Raw genomic sequence first — 18,718 nt, 5'->3', positions numbered from 1 at the left:
AGCTTACGACTTACGAGTTACGAGTGAGCGAGTGATTTATTTTGGTAACGGGTTCGGGCCGCCGCTTCCCGAGGATAGAAAGTGCATCATTTGCTCATCGACTTCCGCCGCCCGCGACTGTTTGACATTCATCGCAAGTTAAAGTACTTTATCACTACTCTACACTCGCTCAAAGTTCAATCATTAATTATATGTCGTAACGGTGTATCAACATTCCTCTTTGCTTGTCATTATTACTCGCTGAATATCAGTTCATTCTATACGTTGCTTTGACTCTGCCTTGTTCACTATCTAGAAGCAACAGCGCTCCTGAATCCAACAATGGCGCCATTAGGCAATCTTGTGCGTCTACTTCCACTGCACATCAACGAATTACCGGCCCACCCTGCACTCGAATCTCTGGTCATCCCTCATTCAGAACACACCAGGTCTGCCGAGAGCAGTCCATCACAAGCTGGCAAAGTCGACTCAAGCGAACGCCCCAATCTCATATCATTCATGGAGGAAGTCCTCGACCAGGCTACAATATTCGTGGATGATACTCTTCCGGCCACGTTCAAAGAAGGCAATTTGAAAAAGTCTGCTCCAGCCACAGCCAAGGTTAGACTGTTGAGTCGAAATATTTCGGAGGCAGAGATTCAGGCTATTCCCTGGATTAATTCCAGTAGGTACATCCCGAAGGAACTTCTGGCCTATTTCGAATCACGACACAGTGCATCAAGAGCGAACCTCTCTTTGTCTACCAAGACCTATCTCTTCCCTCGCTTTCCCTCGAAGGAGCTATATTGACTCCGGACTTTACGTAGGTATTCCGCGAAATTGGTCCAATGGGAGGAAACCTGCCGAAGCTTGGTTTGCCAGGAGGAGTCGCCATGCCAATCACAGCGACGAAGGAACTGCAGACCTCGACGAGTTCGACTTCGGCTTACGGCATGACCATTCGAAGCATGAGCAGTAGGACTTCCCCAGCCCCAAATTCCTCTTCTTCGGACGATATCGGTAATCTCATCTCATACTCGAGACGCCTATTTTGTGACTCCACTTCCCGTATGGAGAGATTAACTGCTGACTGGACAACCACACTAGAGAGTATACGCCAGATGTCTTCGATTCGTATAAAGTGCTTGATTGGTCCGAGCAAATAGGGTCAGCTATTGCGAATGGGTCAGCTATTGATAATTATAGGGACCTAAGCATGAGCAGTAAGCGTGTTATTTCTACCGACCTTTTTCCTTCACATCGGCCATCTCGAGAATCACAGCGTTTCTCGTTTCAGTTGAAGTGGCAACTCCGAAGAAATTTGGCTGACTATCTTGTCTGCAGTCCACGAAATGTGCCATGAACTACCGGCTATGCTTTCCAACCGCGTCTTTCCAGTCCTTGTCGTCACTGCGAAAAGGGGAAAGCACTCTTTTGTTGTTGTACAGATCCCAGTGGACATCTCGGGTCTAACAGTGGCGATGTACAGCAATGGAAGGAATTTGCGTAAAGGTGACAGCGCAGTGAAGCGGAAGAAGCCGGTTCTTGGGTATGATTGCTAATCCAACATCCCTATGAATAGTCCAATTGCTGACATTCCTTCAGTGTCTATACGAGCATTGAGCGTTGCCAGATGCTCCCGGACCAGAATGTTGAATGGGTCATGGCTACAGCTAGTGACGCAAAAGGCTGGCTACCAATGTGGGCCCAAAAGATGGGGGTTCCTTCCGCTGTTGTCAAGGATGTCGGGCTATTCATTGGCTGGGTCAAGACGCGTAGGCCCCTTTTTCGCAAAGATCCCCCATTTATCGTAAGGCGGGAGGATGGCACGGGTGTGAACGGAGACTAGGGGACCCATAGCTTGTTGACGTTGTATTTCTTGATGTGTTACTGGTGAGGCGTTCACTCGGCCTAGAGCCACATCGGCTTGTACCATATCGAACGACATTACGAAGGAAGGCAGCGCTTGTTGGAGGTTTAGGCCACGAAGATGGCAATATGGAGATGAGGAATCCCTTGAATACCTCTTTTGCTATGTTGTACTAGAAGACTCAATCACTCGACGATTTGCAGCTCTCCGGTTCTCTCCCTGGCAAATTCATCTTTCCACTCCTCCCATATCCTCTCCAACTCCTTAACATATAGGTCATGCAGCTCGTCTACATATGTCTCCTCTGGCTTGCTTGCCTGCTGCACCTTGATTGGCCTGCCCACCACGACATTGAGCGGCCGTCGGTAGGGCATCATGCCTACGTCGTAATTGAATACACCTCGCGCATGGAAGAGGGGAACAGTAAAGCCCAATACTTTCTTAATCACAAGTTGGATTTTGTGAATAAGTGGGTGCTGCTCGGGCTGCACCTGATCATACAACTCGTTTTCTAAGTAGATTCTCAAAGTCAGCATTGCCTAACGAAGCTTGATGGGATCTGGAACAATGAGGGATATCTCGAAACTAAAAACCTGGTTCAAGAGAGGAGATCTGGACTTGGGAGATGCGTACCGCCGAAAGCGAGGACGGGCACCAAGTCTGCGCCTGTACGAATGGCAAGCTTGACAAAACCTTTTCGGCGCTTGAGCACAAGACGAAGAGAGTGCGGTTGTGCGTCCAAAGATTCCCGAGCACCACCCACGACTATCGTGATGCCCCTCCCCATTCCCTCTCCATTTGCACCACCACGCGAAAGTAGATTCTCGCAAGATTCTCGGGATACAGAGGCCAGTCCCATCGATAATGTGTATTCACGGTATCTGCATTATGATCTCAGGGTCAGTCTTGCTTGTTTGAGGGGGCATAGTGAGCCTTGGAACACGTCGAGAAATTGAAGACTCCCAAGACATGTCTCAAGACTCAATATCTGGTTCAAAAGAGAAGAACATGAACTCCGAAAATACGTACAGAGGAACCCGAAAATTAGAGTCGAGGGTGAGGAGAGTATTTGTAATCCCCGGGAAAAGCTGGGAGAATCCGAGGGCTTCGGTCGCAAATGCCGCAAAGGCCCCATGCGAGATAATGCCGTGCGGGTGATAGCCAAAGATGTATTTGCGTGTTGGGGCGAGAAGGGCGGAGCGATGGAGGCGGGCGGGGAAATATGAAGCGAAAAGCGACCAGATTGGGAGAGATCGAAGGAAATTGGAGCGGTGGGATAGAGTGCCAGAGTGTCCAGCGTTGGAGAATAGGACATATATGAGGTAGGGAACGAGGATAGGCCAGAATAGTGGGATGGCGCAGAGGAGGAAGAAGGTGCCGAGAAGCAAGGCAATGCTGAGAGTGTGCCCAAGGACAACGAGAGTTTGCAGGCGTCTTTTCAGAGGAACTGAGAGGGGAGCGAAGTGGATACTGCACAGATGATCAGTTGACAGGCATGATGGCGGAATTGGAGGTCGCCATACTGGCTCTGCTCCCAGCCTGCTCCGGCTTTTCGTCCACTAACAAGCTCGCTGTTGCGCCTTGCTGCCATTTGCTTGCCCTTTCCTCTGTCCCATGCCTGCCTGATGCTGACTAGATGTTCGCCGTCCTTATCTTCGTACCTCTCCACTACTACTTGACCATCTTTCTTCTCCTTTGAGATGCCGTTCGTCTTCAATGATGTAGACTTCTTGTGAGAAGTTCGCCTAGGACTTCGTGGAGTCGCATCCTCGCCTTGTCCAGAGTAGAGTTCGGGAGGAGGTCTCCCATTCTGAGAGAAAGTGTCAACATTTCCCCCAGCTGCATCGACATATGAATTGGGCGACAGATGCTGCTGCTTCGGTTCTGTGGGCAAAAAAGGCTCCTGGTTTAGTGTTGCAGCTGTTGCCATGTCCGACTATTCGCTCCGCTCATAGTAGTCCGCAACTCAAAGACGCACTAGTCTCAAAGACGCGTTTTTTCGCGATTTGACACCCTACATTGTAATCCACCATTATTTTATTACACTATATCTATATCTTATTCTAAGTAAGAGAAACTCGTCTAAAAGACTATTAATAAGTATAAGAACGGTTATTTTCGCAGCGCTATAGCGGCCGTAGAGTATTATAATCTTAAACCGCGACGAGTATAAAGACGGCTTCGAGGATAAGCTTCTAGAAGTACTCGAATATCTATCTATATACGTCTTACTACGACTTAAAAATAGTCGCTATATAACTATATTAATCGTTTAAATAATATCGAGTATTTACTTCAACTAAATTACATTTAGAGTACTACTAAGTATATTCTAAAAATCGCTTTAAATTTGTATTATTTCTCTTAAATTACTCGATAAAGATTAGACTATATAATTTATAAAATAATATCTTAAATATTATAAATAAAAGTAAAAAATCTCTTAGTGTCGAGCGTAAGAATATATATAATATTAAGAGTATACGCGTAACGTATAAGAAATTTCGATAGAGGCTATAAAGAGAAGGATATATAATATTAGAATATTTAAAATATAAATAAGACTAGCTTTCGAATTAGCTATAAAATCGTCTATTATATTATTACTTTAAATAAAAGTAAGTCTCTATAATTCGTAGATTTAGATAATCGTAATTATATTATATTCGTAAAATATATTAGCGTCGTAGACTAAAGTATACCTTTATTTGTAATTTTAAAAGATATTTATATTCTATATAAATGGAAGAAAAACGACTTATCTTCGAATACTATATTAGCTATTTTATCTATTAAATATTTAAATAACCGACTAATATATAACTAACTACTATATTTTAATATATTTTCTTATTATCGTTAAGTAAGAGAATAAAGAGTCTTAATTCTAGACGACTTCGAATCTTACTATATCTACGAATTTTATATATTTATCTAATAATTAAAGATCGACTTATTTATACTTTTCTTATATTCTATATATATTATATAGTTATTAGATATAAAATACTTTTAATTATTTAAATATTATTATACGAAGACTATAGATTTGACTATATATCTTAAAAGTAGCGACTTTAATAGACTCAACTTTCTCGTAGTATTTAATTAAATAAAAATCTAAACCTTTACGCCTAGTATTATATATTCGATCTTTTAAAAGAACTAATTTTATACCCTATAACTCTAAAGTAGTACTTGAAAAAATTAGAAATCTAGCACCTCGCGCTATAACTTTAGATGAGTCTATATCTCTTATACTTACTAGAACCCTCTTATAAAGTCGAAGACGTTATTAAATACGATTAATAATTTAAAGAACTACTTACTACTTAGACTTTTATTATTTTAAAGAGTATATGAATAGCTATTAGCTTAGATTTATAAAAAGAATCTATTACTAATAGCTACTCGAGATAAATTATTAAGTAAGATATTAAGACTATTTATAAAGAGGCCGTAGTTAAGCGAGTATATAAGATACTTTTAAAGACGATTATCTAGAAGAAAGAATAGATATTAGTAGATTAAATACGTAAATCTCTAACTATAATAAAAGAAATAGCTATAGAAAAGGCGAAGAAGGCTCTAAAGCGAGCTACTCGGGCTAAGGAAATTTAATAAGAAAAGGTCGATAAGGCTATTAAGGCTTATATTCGAAAGCTAAATTATAGTCTATAAAAGCTAGTATATATATATTAAAATGTATTTATTAGGATTTAAGTTATAGAACGAGATCTATATAGAATTAGAAAGGAATAATAGATTTTCGCGTCTTTAAGACTAGTGCGTCTTTGAGTTGAGGACTACTATGAGCGGAGCGAATAGTCGGACTACGAATCACAAGTTGACGTGTCATGTCTAATGAAAATGAGACTGAAGCCATCCTCCCTACATACAATCTATCAATGAAGGATATAGGGTGAGGATAAATATTAATAGTTTGACGCGCTACGGAAAAGAACTAAAGCGGACGAGGAATGGAGGGGCTAGGACATTTTAGAGACAGGAGGTATTTGAATATACGACTTTATAGCTTGCAGAAATTCTCGATAAATACGAAGTTTAAGACATTTGGGACAGTTCTGAAAAAAAAAAATTATATTTGTTGCAGCAGAATATAGCTATTTCAGCCATTTGGGCTACGCAGCATGGAGAGGTCTCAACTATGCACCTATTTGGGCTATCGCAGCCATGGAGAGGCTAACACCTATTGGGCTATCGAAGAGGTCTCAACTATTCCACCTTATTGGGCTACCGCAGCCATGGAGATGTCTCGGTTATTTCAGCTAATCGGGCTACCGCAGCCATGAGTCTGTTAAGACGTACGGCGTTCTGAGTACTGGTGCCGCTGCTATGGCTGAGTTAGCTGAGTTTTAGTGGAATGGAATTGGAAGCTACTTAACCACGCACCACAGCTCTAATTTGACGAGGGCCTATTGACTATTTATTCGACCTTTTCAAGAATTCCAAAAAGGCCATATCACGTAGTTACGCATTTTGTTGAGGATCATATATACGCAGGGTGTGAATATTACATATCGGGCAATACACAAAAAATAAGTCTTGGCAGGGTTTCTACTAGACCCACCTCAAGGCCGGTGGGGCCAAGCTGAACTAAGTAGTACCCTACAGGCATTGTCAATACGCCGTGAATACGCCGTGAATATGGTAATATGAAGAGTGATATTGATGGTTTGCATATCTCCAGGCTCTCTACTTTCTACTTTCGACTTTCTACCTCCTACTCTCTGTTTTCTACGCTATCCGCTATCGATATTTCATCAAACATTGATGTTGTATCATGCCTCTTGGCCATTCAGCCGCACGTTCTTCCCGCATATCGAAAAGACCTCAGCAGCTATTAAGACGCTCTGCATCGTCGCCTTTGACCGACTTCACTCAAAGGAAACCAATCCAGCGCTCCAAGTCCAAAGTGGACGTCGCTGATAACGATGATGGTTTTTTTGGAGACCGTCTTGACGATATTGGCATTGTAAAGTCATTAGCATCTGACCTCTCCTTACGAGATGTGGCTCAATCAATACAATACGTGCACTCCCATATGTTTACTGCCATTCCAGAGGATGGGGGTTTCAACAGTACGAGGATTGCAGAGATCCTTAATTTCAGAAAATCTCTACCTCCAACTGTCACTTTACCCCATCTTCATGCTCTGACCCAATCGCCCACCAAGACGGAGCGAGAGATTGCAGAGTTGACAAGAGCTGGCATTGTCAGGAGATTGGTCACTCCTGGACGAGGCACCGGTGGGTCGAGTATAGGCGAGAGCCTGATACTCTCGAAAGATGTCGAAAGGCTACTAAGGCAAGCTGAGGAGCTCAGTCAAGAATTGGCGGGTACGTTTATACTATTTTGTAAATTCGACCCGCAGACAGTGACCCTCAATGCTAGATAAATTCTCAGTCTGTCTCCGGACAAAGCCAATGGCTCTAAAGATCCCACCTAGTACTTTCTCGGCAGCAGAGATTACAGCACTTATGCGTGCCGGCTTCCTGACATCTTCTGTTCAGGGTTTGAATTCCACGAATGTTTTTGCTGGCCCCGATTCTGGGCCTACTGGAAATTTAACCTCAATCTCAACTATTGCAAAAGCAGCGTCTGGCTCCATGGCTGCTATTGGGGGAGAAGGCGCCATATATGGTGCTGGGGGAAGAGGTGGCATCCGGCGTAGCAGTTCCCAATTGGAGAGGTCTTCTGAGCAGCAATCGTCGGAGGCGTTTGGCGAGGGAGTAGAACTGAGATTGTCTCTGCCAGGCACCGGCGCTTTTTTGAAGGTACGGCGCCTTTTTGTCCTAATCTACAATCCTTTCTTAGTCGCAAGACATTTTCCGGGAGTACTTCTTTTGTTTCGCCTTCGCTACCACTTCAAGACCTGTCTTGTAATTCAATTTGTATTCTGATGGAGAAATGCTGACACCGAAATGTCCTATAGCTCTTGAGTGCTGCTCGTTCCCATCTTGTCGCTCTTGCCATGAAGTCGAAATTTCGGGAAATCCCAATTTACCTCCTTCGTGAGAAATGGGATGGGGGGATATCTGCTGATGACCCTGCTGCCAAAGCAAAGAAATACAGGGGCGAATTTACAGGAATTCTGCCAAGCCGGACTCGAAGATGGAAGCAGTTTTATGGGCTTTCCTTTGATTGGACGTTGGCAGAGTGCCTTGGCGCAGGCCTGGTGGAAGTTTTCGAGACTGGAAGCGTTGGTCAAGCTGTCCGTATTCCTTGAGTTCCAGTTATCTTCCAAATCATTCGGGACTAGTCCTCTTTTCAGCTGGATGCTTTGGGCCTGCCCTGCGGCCTTCTGGTAATCGGGGTCGTCACGAAGACCCAGACTGGATTAGCCAAACCTGGGCTGGATTCAAGATGTCCTGCACGACCAGAGCACTGGGCAGCCTCTCAGACAAGGCTATGGACATTGTAAAAGAGATGCCGAGGTTTCCCCTTCCTTTATACCTTCAATGCTTCTTTGCAACAAAATATCGAGAGTTCTATTTGGCAGGTCCATAATCACTTGCTATGACGTCCATGGAGGCGGTCGAAACGTCCTCAGTGGGGGACGGGGAGATGCCATAGAACGTCCATGTCGGAATGGCTCGGTGAGGCCCAATCACCGTGAGCGTGATCACAGCTGGCTGTCGAGCGTCCGAAGAACTAGCCTTTGTCGGTCAGCCACAGAGAGAAAAAGAGGAAGGTGCCGGTAGTAAATGTGTGCCGAGCAGTCATCCGGAGCCGTACCAGTGTGGTCGCGGCTAATCAGTATGATAGAGACTTGCTGGCATAGCACGGGATGTAGGTGGAAAGGCGGCTAGTTTCGTCCATGGTCAGTTGCAATCTGAGGATGAGAAGTCATTTTCCGATAGCATGCGAGATGGCGTGGTCCAAGAAGTGAATGTGTATCATATTATTAGCAAAGCGTCGTTTTATTATGAGCTTACACCAAAATGTAAGAATTGCTGAAGGAATTACAGTCGCAACTGCCGTTGGGTTCGCTGGTCAAGTGAGGCAGGCAGGCAGGGAGGCAAGACATGTTGGGTCTGTTAGGTGTGTTGGGTCTAGGCATTCCGGGCCCGGTACTGGAAGCTAAAGTACATGTATCATTGCGTACCTTAATCGAGGCAACCGAGGTACCTTGAAGTACATGTACCTTGTTCAATTGGGCATGCCTTGGATTGATTTGAGGGGGTGCTATTTACAGCATCACGGAGATGGTCTCTCCCACATTTCCCCTTTCCCGGTGGTGCCGATGCACAGCGGGTAGGCAAGCAGGGTACATGGTGGTGAGGGTAGGGACTAGAGAGAGAGTATGTAAAGTAGAAACTTCATCAGCCACAAAAAAGGTACGGCATTCCTTTCCTTGCCTTTCCTTTTCCTACGTGAGTGTTGCAGCGGGGGCTACTTCCTACAATGATAATAGTGAATCGTTCCGTCGCAAAGCCTACAATCATTAAAATTAATGAAACGACATTCGATACCTTAGATCTTTGGGGCGCGACCGTGGCCTTCAAAAGGCATGGTTGCCGCCTGACCAAATCACAATTCCCAAAAGAGCGCATGTTGCTGCTCGGTGCACAAAGTAAGGTACTTGTACTTACGCCACTCTGGTGCCATCTGCCAATCTCATGCCCGTGCCAGTGCCAGTGCCACACTCGAGACTGGTGCAGCCATCAAGCAGTTTGTTACCCTATTTAGAATCTACCCCTGAAGCCTCGTGGCCTTGGACTTTCGAGACATTCGAGAATGTAAGATCGGCATCTTACTTTGAATCGTGATCGTGGCATTCGTGGCATTCGTGGCAGTGCTTGTCCCCAGCGCTCGCTCGGCTACCGAGCCGAGGTTGCCAAGGGCCCTTGCTACCAAAAGGACCTGTGGCTCAGTGGCTCATATACCCGAGGGACCCACTGAGAAAGTGTCATTACCTCCATCTTCAAGCCATTCGGGAGAAAAAGGGAAACCAAAGAAACCCCCCCCTGAATGTTACCGTATTCGTAGAGGCGGTGCTCACCGAGCCCGCCGATAACAAAAACCCATGGAAATGGTCAAACCGTCAAAGCGGATTGTGAGAGTATGCGACCTGATGTCATCGGCGTGGCGTTGAACTCTCTCTCTCCAAAGCCCAAGTGGCTATCAGAGCAAAAGCAAAGAGTCTCCGTGACCGCCCCCCTAGTATGTCATTGATTATCGTCGTTATCCCCCTACAGAGTACTTGATATAATGATCCTGCATCCCTGTACTGTACCGCATCCTTGTGGCGCTTGGAGGCTTGATGTCTCGCCGATCCCGTTTCTCCGCGACTTCCACAGAACCAAAGTATCCAGATTCCAGACACGTCTTCATTAAAGTTCCTTTTTCCTCCTACTACTGCCGATTTCGTCCATCCCGTCGCTGATCCTGTCATCAACGGTTTCTTAAAAGTAGCAAGCAATCGCTGCTACATTTGTGTAAAGCCAAATGATGATTTGACCCGCAGCCCGCGCAGACCGAAGATCCATCCCCCTTTGCCAGTCTTTCCTCAATAATACTGTACATGGACGGAAGACGTCGTGCACTTGGTTGCTCTGGCGAATACGGTTCATGAGGCAGCCGGAAAAGGCACGGAGAAGCCTGACCACCAAAGCTCACTCCACACGTCTGACACTTCAGCTTCGAGGCGCGCCAAGTACGGCACGTCGGACAGGTCGATATTCGGCATGTTGGATTTATCGCAGGAATGCACCAATTGCAAGGAAGGCAATGGTGGACAAGCATTTCCGGAAGCGTTTGATCAGCAGAAAAGCGCAAGAAGGATTCCAGGGAAGACGCCTGTGCGGGACTAATAAGGAGATTGGTCCTTATTAGCAAGGTACGCTACTGGATTTAGTACATTACATCGGAGCAACCTCCGTACTTTAGAGAAACAGAAGCCTGCTAGGTCAAAGTCATTGCCAATTTTCGTGACTAGGTAAGCCGGTCGTGCTGCCACTCTGAGTCTGTGAGTGGCAAGAATGGTGGTGAGGTGATAGCTAGCTAGGGATGACGGCAAGCAATGAATGAATGACGCGACGACGGAAGCAGCGAGGAGCTGAAGCATGAGTGACAGGCATGTCTGGCTCTCTTTGGGGGGGGGGGGGATTGGGAGTATGGGTTGGGTTGACTGGTGTTGAAAAGTAAAGTAGAAGAGATGCTGAGCCTCAGGGCCATCCCTGCCCTATGGTTCAAAAAACAAGGGTCTCAGGGTCTAGGGTTATCCCCTGGTGGTGAAGAAAGTCTGGACTGCGTTGGAGATCTAGAGCGAAAAAGGATGGGCAAACTGCTGTGGCTGGGCCTATTGCCTACCGATTATCAATTCACCCTTGCTAATTGCCACTTGAAGACAGTCACACTGGTGACGCAGTAAACATCTTCCTCCTCCCTTCTTTTTATTAGTCTTGATTGATGAGATAAAATGCTAAAAGAAGTTGTAAGTATAATCATTTAAACCCCCCCCGGATCCTATATCTTCCTCGACCACTCATGCTCATCCACACTCGCTCAAAACTCATTAATTAATAAATCCTATATCCCAAAATCAACAAAATCAATTTCATTCTTCTCCGTCCCTCATCAGCCTCTCCTCGACTTCTGCCTCTCCGAATTTCTCAACTTCTTCCCTGCGGCTTGCTGCTTGCCACCAAGATCCACTGCAAATCTTTCAGCTCTCATAGCTTCATGCACCAACATCTAGTCCGACCTTTCAAAACTGGGAATCAATCAACCGGGGTCATGAGGCAAACAACCAATCGATAGTCAGCATCGCATATTCGCCACCATCACTTGAAGCAAAGGGTATGTGCAACCTACAATGCTTTGGGTCTTTAGCCATCTTCACCCCTCCCAGTAATGCCGGATAGTTTCCTCCACCGGGCCTGCTGTCAAGTTGATCTATTCCTGTCACTATCCATTCATCCCCGCCGAATGGCCTCTATTCAACCCTTCGCTGCTGCCCTTTCTCCCATTCGCCTGCTAATTTCAGCCCGCCTGTCACTTTCTTTCCTGCGTACAATCCAATCGTGTTTCACCTTGCTTCGCAAATCTACTTGGCACGCCCGTTGAGGAAGACCCATCACTTATTCACTTGCTTGCCACTAGATTCTGCTGCAACAGGACAGGTCAATGAACATCTCACTCCCTATTCAGGAAACCCGTTCCTTCTTTCTTCGAATCAGCATCTTCTGGCAGCCTTGAAAATACATCTAGTCGGACCTCAACTTCTCCGATCCTCGCCACGGGTTGACTCTCGATTGCTTGAGGCTATCAAGCTACATATAGGAGGTAGCAGCGAAAGGTATAGCTTCAACTGCCCCTTCCCCGCGGGGCCCTCGACGTATTCCTTTACTTTCAAGTTCGGACATGAATACTGACATGCCTTTACTGTGGGTTCAGCAGTGGGCGGTCCTGCCGGTAATTGTCGAGGATAGAAATATGGTGGAAGGAAATGTGCACGGGGCAGGGTTGCCACCAGGGTCCCAAACAGTGGAACCTTCGGCGCAAACCAGACTAGGCGAGAGGGAAAGACCCACTCAAGCCCGTAGGCTTTTCCCTTCCTTTTTCTTTTCTTTTCTTTACTTCTTCCCATCATTTTGCTGTCGTCTCTATCCTTTCTTTTCCCCTCGAGTGCTGACCAAATAGCAGAAAATGCTTCCTCCGGCAATGTTCCCTACCAGTTCCAGGTGCAGATGGCGACTCCTCAGCACCAAATTCCGGGTGGCCAAATCTTCAATTTACCGGGACAACAGACCACAGGCTATCAAATGGGTCGAGGGCAATCCCCAGGCGCGTTTGGTATGTCCGCAATGGCCGGAGCGCTGCCAGAATACCAAAACACTACTTCCTCTCAGATGTCGCATCAAGACTCACAGCGGTTCTTAGCGGGCACTTCAAGTACTTCGTCAAGCTACCAGGCTCAGCAGTTTCCAGGCCAAGCGCCGTTGAGCACTGGAAATTATCCCGTGCACCCCCCGCAGTACCCTTACCAGCAAGCTTATGGTCAACTGCAGGCCAGCCCACAGTCCTCTCATCCAAGTGGACCCAACCCTGTTCACTCTTCTTACCCGGGCGGTGCCTATTTTCCGACATCGCAACAGCAGTACATATACTACCCAGGGCAGTACGGACAATCTCCCCAGCCGCAACATGGGTCTTATCCCACATCCTATGGTCCTGGGTCAACTCATGCGTATGGGCAGCAAGGGGGAGACGTGTCCGCAATGGCTGGTAGAACGATGCACAGTGGCTATCCGCCGGGTACTGTAATGCCGTATTCCTCCTACGGATCTCCTGGGGCATATCTGAGACCTGGCAGTCTGACAGGCAAGCGATCTTTCTACGCCTCAAAGTCATGGCTAACGACTGCTATAGCGGTTAGCAGAGGCAATTCAGGTTCGAGCTCGGGAAGTGTTCCGTCATCGCCAAGGGGACCGCCTCGCAAACCGAAGCAGTCTGGCCATGCACTTTGGGTGGGAAACCTTCCTTCAGGAACCGTGATCAGTGACCTCAAAGACCATTTCTCAAAAGATGCTACCAAAGATATTGAGAGCGTATTCCTCATTTCGAAAAGCAATTGCGCATTTGTCAATTACAGAAGCGAGGGGGCTTGTGCGGCTGCGATGAGCAGATTCCACGACTCAAGATTTCAAGGCGTCCGGTTGGTTTGCCGTTTACGAAGAAACTCCCAACACCTCCGCTCCAGGGGTTCCTACAGGACCTGCAGCCCTCATGCCCTCTGTGACCTATATGCAGACGGCCTTTGAAGCCATTAAGCAGAACCGTGAGGTATCTTTCCGAGCTTTGGAGGAGGCTGCTGCTGAGTCTACGCGCACAGGCGAGCCGACCGTTAAGGTCATGGATAAATACTTTGTCTTAAAGAGTCTGACAGTAGAAGACATGGAATTGAGTGTGCGAAACAGCATCTGGGCGACTCAATCCCACAATGAAGATGCGTTAAACAAGGCTTATGAGGTGAGCAATAGACCACGTTACCGTTGTGCTCAAGCTTATACCCCGAGTAGACATCAGAAAATGTATATCTCATCTTTTCGGCAAACAAGTCTGGAGAGTATTTCGGAGTGGCGCGCATGGCTTCTCCCATCACCGATGAAGCGGCTGCAGGGCTTGAGTGGGCTCCTAGAGGCGAAAAGGTGTCTGATGATCCCGACGTTCCTCGATCGATACCGACGGCGGCCACGGAATTTGCGCCCAAGGGCCGTATCATTGATGACTCTGCCCGAGGCACCATATTCTGGGAAGCTGACCCGGAGGACGATGAAATCGCGCCAATCATCGATCATGAAATTGACGACCCCGATGAAATGATACAAGCTGCGGAGAAGGCGGAAGACGCCGATGATGCCGCCCTTTCGAGTGACGCGCAGGCTTTTGGCAAGCCATTCAAGATTGAATGGCTTGCCACCAACCGACTGCCCTTTTATCGCACCCGAGGGCTTAGGAACCCCTGGAATGCCAACAGGGAAGTCAAGATCGCAAGAGACGGTACAGAACTTGAGACGAGTGTTGGCAGAAGGCTGGTCCAGATGTTCCATAAATCGCCCTCATTGGAAGGACCGCAGCCAGCACTGGCTTGGTCGCCCGGGAGACCCTACTAACCCCAGATGGAGGCACTTATCCTCTCTCGATGCTGCTGCTGGCCAGCAAATCTAAATCATTTTTATCATTCTGCTCACGAAGTCATCGAGGCAAGATGTGTACGATTACGACATATGGGACTTATGGGGACTTAAAGCAACGATTGGAATGTTTCAATGCGACTTACAGATGACTTCGCTCCCTTCCCCCGCCTTGCCATTCCAATGTCGGGCACTTGCATCGGCATGATCATTGGAGCGCGATGTAGATCTAGCTGGGCGCAACTCTGGACAACCCGATATACTTGTAATGAACCGGGGGGGGGGGCATTTGCAGGCATATATGCGTGATAAGAGCGTGGGGAGACGTTGTGTATGGTAAGGGTAAGGATATCGCGGGCATGTACACACATAGAGGATCGATCCGGATATATACATGATGGGTATTGCTGGCTGAGGTTGAGAGTTTGAGGTGAAGTAATATGTAGGAGGACCAACAAAAAAAATTATCATCGTTGTTTTTCCCTATGCCTACTGCCGCATTGCGACGAATGATTTTCGATAGACTCTACCGATTTCTGCGAATGGGCCTTCTTCTTCTGCTTTTCGGGCTTTTCTCCTCGTCTTCTCGCTGGTCGCAATCGATTCACGTATCCATCCGTAGGCCCGTAAACCGATCGATCGCCTTTCATACCCCGTCCCAGAACCTGGCCTGCCCTCGCTCGGCCAGGACTCCGACGTCACCAGCGTAGGGATTCACGCCCCGATTATCGTCTCGAAGAATACAGGTGGGGGGGTTCCAGAGTGACGACAGGAACGCCTTCGGATGGAACCTCGAGCGGTTTTTGTTTCCCTGGCAGCTGCGCGCGTTGAGTTTAGGTGTCGCTACTAGTACGAGTGGAGGGACATGTTCACATCTAGGGAATGCATCGAGGGCTTTTCAGGGTGAAAGACATTCGAGAACCGCTCGTAAGATATGGTAGACGGAGCATGCTCGCTTTGCATTCGAGCATTCTTGATGCCTGTCGAAGGGTCCTTTGATTGCTAAAGTATCCCTGCCCTCGCACGCCCGATGTACATGCGCATGGGGAAACCGTCCCTGCTCTCGACCTGCTCAACTATGCATTTCGCTCCACTTTGACGTTCCCGCTTTACAGACACATGCCGCAATGCATTACATCAATGACGAAAGAACTCCCTTCTCCCCCCCCTATGCCCCCTTCCCCTCGGGGATAGGCGAATCATCCACCCTGAATAGAATCTCCTCCAGGAAACCCTCCATGAACTCTTGCACCTCGCCTCCCATTCCCACCTGCTCCTCCCTGTCCCACTTCTCGATCTCGGCAAAGACCCCCGCCGCCTTCATCACGTACTTCCTTAGCTTCTCATGCGCTCTCTTGCGCTTTTGGTCCTTCTGATCCATGGCATCGAGCTCTGCGTTCGTCGCAGTGCGAGCCTTGTCCGCGTTCTCTTGCAAGGACTCGTTGAGAATGTGGGTGCGACGCTCGAGGGCTGCGCTGAGGGCGGGGATGAGCACTGCTGATGAGGCTGTAGGTTCTCGGTTCGGATCTTGAGCTGGAAAGCTGGTCGAGTCACCGGATTTGCGAGGGTCCCCTGCGTCGCGATCATGGTACTTGGATTGCGATGGCGACGAATGCTTGGAAGCTAGAAAGTCCTCAAACGAACTGGTGGGCAGAGGCTGCTGCTGGACGGAGGGTGAGTAATGCTGTTCACCACGCTTCTGATTGGGATTGTACGCTAGAGCTGGGAGGGTTTGGAGAGACTGGACATCGGTTTCAGGAGTCGAGTGATAGGGTGGAATTTCTGGAAGGCTGTACTTTGAATCGTAATGCGTAGGCGCATTTTTTGCCGTTGGTGAACGGTCCTGGTCACGCTTGAATGGAGGTGATCTGAGCGCAGCATTGAGGGCAGGACCCAAATTGAGGATTTCCATATCTTTAGCTAGTGATGGTCGCACTTCTCTATCATTCTCGGATGTCTGTGAATGTTTGTCCTGGGGTGTGCGTGATGCAGGTGCAGGACGTAATGGTGTCTGCACAAGAGATGGTTTGTTTGGTAGAGGTTTTGCTGGTGATGATGGGAGCGGTTCTTTGGCTGCAATGCCAGGTGACACTGGCCCAGTAGTCACTAAGGGTTTCCTCTGCGGTGACCAGCCACGCGGCTGACCGGATGGGGATGTAATTTTAACAGTATCCTCGAGGGTCTGAGACGGATTATCCCAGTCATCGTCGCGAGACTTCCGCTCCGGACTTCTATGGAATGGGCCGGACGCTGACCCGTTATATGCCCTTGTATTCGCTGCAGAATCATTCATAGGTTTTAGACCAGCACCTCTACCACCTGCGGGTCTCACAGTGCCAAAATCCCATAGGTCTTCATCGTCGGCTCTGGGATGTTGACTCTCTTGACTTGAATCATCGCTTTCATCATCTGAATCTTGATCTCCATGCACAGCTTGCCATCGCTCGTGTCGTTCAATGAGCTCTGTAAGATACGTGGTTTTTTTTGCTCGACGAACAAACGGATGCTTCAGCAACTCTTTGGCTGTCGGCCTCTCCTGGGGAGAACGTTTCAAGCAAAGATCGACAAAGTCTTTGAAAGCTTTGCTAAAATCTCCTTGCAAGGTTGGAGGCGGATTCTTGGGTATCAAAAACAGAACTTTCATTGGGTGAATGTCAGAGTAAGGCGGCTCCCCTTTGGCCAGTTCGAGAGCGGTAATACCGAGAGACCAGATGTCTGCCTTGTGATCATAGCCTGACTGCTTGATGACTTCAGGGGCCATCCAGAACGGCGTGCCTACGAAGGTGTTCTTCTTGGTCATGGTGGCAGAGAGCTGCCCAGACACACCAAAATCTGCCAATTTAACCTGGCCGTTCGCTCCGAGGAGTACATTGGCAGCTAGAAGAAAGATAGCATCAGGTACTGCTCGATATGGAGAACGGGGACATGCGCGACATCCTACCTTTGATGTCTCGGTGTAGCTTTTTGTCCGAGTGCAAGTAGTCCAGTCCCATCAAAAGCTCTCTTATGATTATAGTGATATACTCTTCAGCAATCAGGCCTGGCTTTAAGAGGTCCGCGCAACTCCCACCCGAGCAGAACTCCATTATGATCCAGAGATCCGACCCCTTCAGGAATGACCCGTGATATTTCGTGACATAGGGCGAGTGGAGCTCTGATAGGATAGAGATCTCCTGAATAATGTCTTCGACTTCGTCCTCGGCGTTTTCGACGTCGATAATTTTAATGGCCACCGCTTGGCCAGTCCGTCGATCGACTCTAGAGAAGACCATGAGCATGGGTCACCAGCATTGGTGGAGGCGAAGCCTACCCTTTATACACCTTTCCAAAGCTGCCACCACCTAAGCCATGTCAGAGACGTCACAGCTGGTACGAAGCGTTCGAACAGACCGATGCAGTTCTGTCTCGAGTACAGCGTTTCCGGGTCCACGCTCCCACCTCCAGTACGGATCTCCGCAGCCGCCATGGCTGCACAGCTTCTATCGATCCTGCTGGGCCTATTTGCGAGACCGTGTACTCTATCTGTGTTGGCCCAAGCTCTTTGAAATGATTGTCGCGGGAAGGACGTCAGCACCACTTTTGGGCCTCTGTGTTGACTTCTGAGGAGTCCAATCCTCCGGCCGGATTCTGCTGTCTTTACCAGTATAATGTACCAGTGAGAGGCAGATGTCTAATTGTATTGGAGAAAGGAGATTCGTTGTCGTCAAGTCGTCAAATCATGAAGCCGTGATGGGCAGTGGTTTTATAGACACATACGGAGCGGCGTGAGAGATGCCAGATTATACCAGCCTGAGAGTGGTGTGAGAGCTGAGGAGTAAGGAATGGAAATGGAAATGGCAATGGAAATTGGGAGCTTTACGTGGTATTCCGAGTCAGTTTGCCTGCGGTCAAAGTATAGAAAGCAGATGTGGAAGAGGACGAGGAAGCGGCAGGAGCCGTGCCTTGTGCAGTGCTGGGAGGAAGCTCTCAAGAGTCAAGGATTCGTGGATTATGGTGTGAAAGGGTTTGGCGGTAGAGAGTGTTTCAGAAGCTACGCGGATTGAGAAGACAGTCGAACATTATGGGTGCACAGGGTTGTAAGATTGAGATTTGGAAAGTCAGGAAGGCGAATGGGCATGATGGATTGGATTGGATTGGATTGGATTGGACTCAGGGCGTCAAAATGGTCGGAATTGAGTTGTCACGTTGTATAGTATGGCGGTAGTTA

General features: G+C 47.8%; 6 protein-coding genes across 6 annotated transcripts; 4 read left to right on the top strand and 2 right to left on the bottom strand.

The window, feature by feature from the left end:
- Positions 1–321: 321 nt before the first annotated feature.
- On the top strand, positions 322–1,828 carry HO173_012674 (uncharacterized protein; the record flags this gene model as incomplete). The annotated part of the gene is made up of 5 exons (XM_037314509.1): positions 322–664; positions 807–954; positions 1,087–1,202; positions 1,324–1,528; positions 1,585–1,828. The coding sequence occupies 5 exons, from the start codon at positions 322–324 to the stop codon at positions 1,826–1,828; spliced, it is 1,056 nt and encodes a 351-aa protein (XP_037158618.1).
- Positions 1,829–2,034: 206 nt separating this feature from the next.
- Positions 2,035–3,779, bottom strand: HO173_012673 (uncharacterized protein; the record flags this gene model as incomplete). Its single annotated transcript, XM_037314508.1, has 4 exons — positions 2,035–2,360; positions 2,483–2,730; positions 2,879–3,319; positions 3,373–3,779. The coding sequence occupies 4 exons, from the start codon at positions 3,777–3,779 to the stop codon at positions 2,035–2,037; spliced, it is 1,422 nt and encodes a 473-aa protein (XP_037158617.1).
- A 2,874-nt stretch (positions 3,780–6,653) lies between these two features.
- On the top strand, positions 6,654–8,099 carry HO173_012672 (uncharacterized protein; the record flags this gene model as incomplete). The annotated part of the gene is made up of 3 exons (XM_037314507.1): positions 6,654–7,209; positions 7,265–7,647; positions 7,806–8,099. 3 exons carry the CDS (start codon positions 6,654–6,656, stop codon positions 8,097–8,099), a joined length of 1,233 nt encoding a protein of 410 aa, XP_037158616.1.
- Positions 8,100–12,310: 4,211 nt separating this feature from the next.
- Positions 12,311–13,638, top strand: HO173_012671 (uncharacterized protein; the record flags this gene model as incomplete). Its single annotated transcript, XM_037314506.1, has 2 exons — positions 12,311–12,416; positions 12,521–13,638. The coding sequence occupies 2 exons, from the start codon at positions 12,311–12,313 to the stop codon at positions 13,636–13,638; spliced, it is 1,224 nt and encodes a 407-aa protein (XP_037158615.1).
- Positions 13,639–13,771: 133 nt separating this feature from the next.
- Positions 13,772–14,490, top strand: HO173_012670 (uncharacterized protein; the record flags this gene model as incomplete). Its single annotated transcript, XM_037314505.1, has 2 exons — positions 13,772–13,846; positions 13,897–14,490. The coding sequence occupies 2 exons, from the start codon at positions 13,772–13,774 to the stop codon at positions 14,488–14,490; spliced, it is 669 nt and encodes a 222-aa protein (XP_037158614.1).
- A 1,189-nt stretch (positions 14,491–15,679) lies between these two features.
- HO173_012669 (uncharacterized protein) lies at positions 15,680–17,977 on the bottom strand (the record flags this gene model as incomplete). Its single annotated transcript, XM_037314504.1, has 4 exons — positions 15,680–17,388; positions 17,453–17,769; positions 17,822–17,852; positions 17,902–17,977. The coding sequence occupies 4 exons, from the start codon at positions 17,975–17,977 to the stop codon at positions 15,680–15,682; spliced, it is 2,133 nt and encodes a 710-aa protein (XP_037158613.1).
- Positions 17,978–18,718: the final 741 nt, after the last annotated feature.

The sequence above is a fragment of the Letharia columbiana genome (genome assembly GCF_014066305.1).
Source record: "Letharia columbiana isolate WasteWater2 chromosome Unknown Sc0000089_s0, whole genome shotgun sequence".
NCBI classification, from domain to species: domain Eukaryota; kingdom Fungi; phylum Ascomycota; class Lecanoromycetes; order Lecanorales; family Parmeliaceae; genus Letharia; species Letharia columbiana.
The sequence above is the reverse complement of the archived record's forward strand: the minus strand, read 5'-3'. Positions and strand labels throughout refer to the sequence as shown.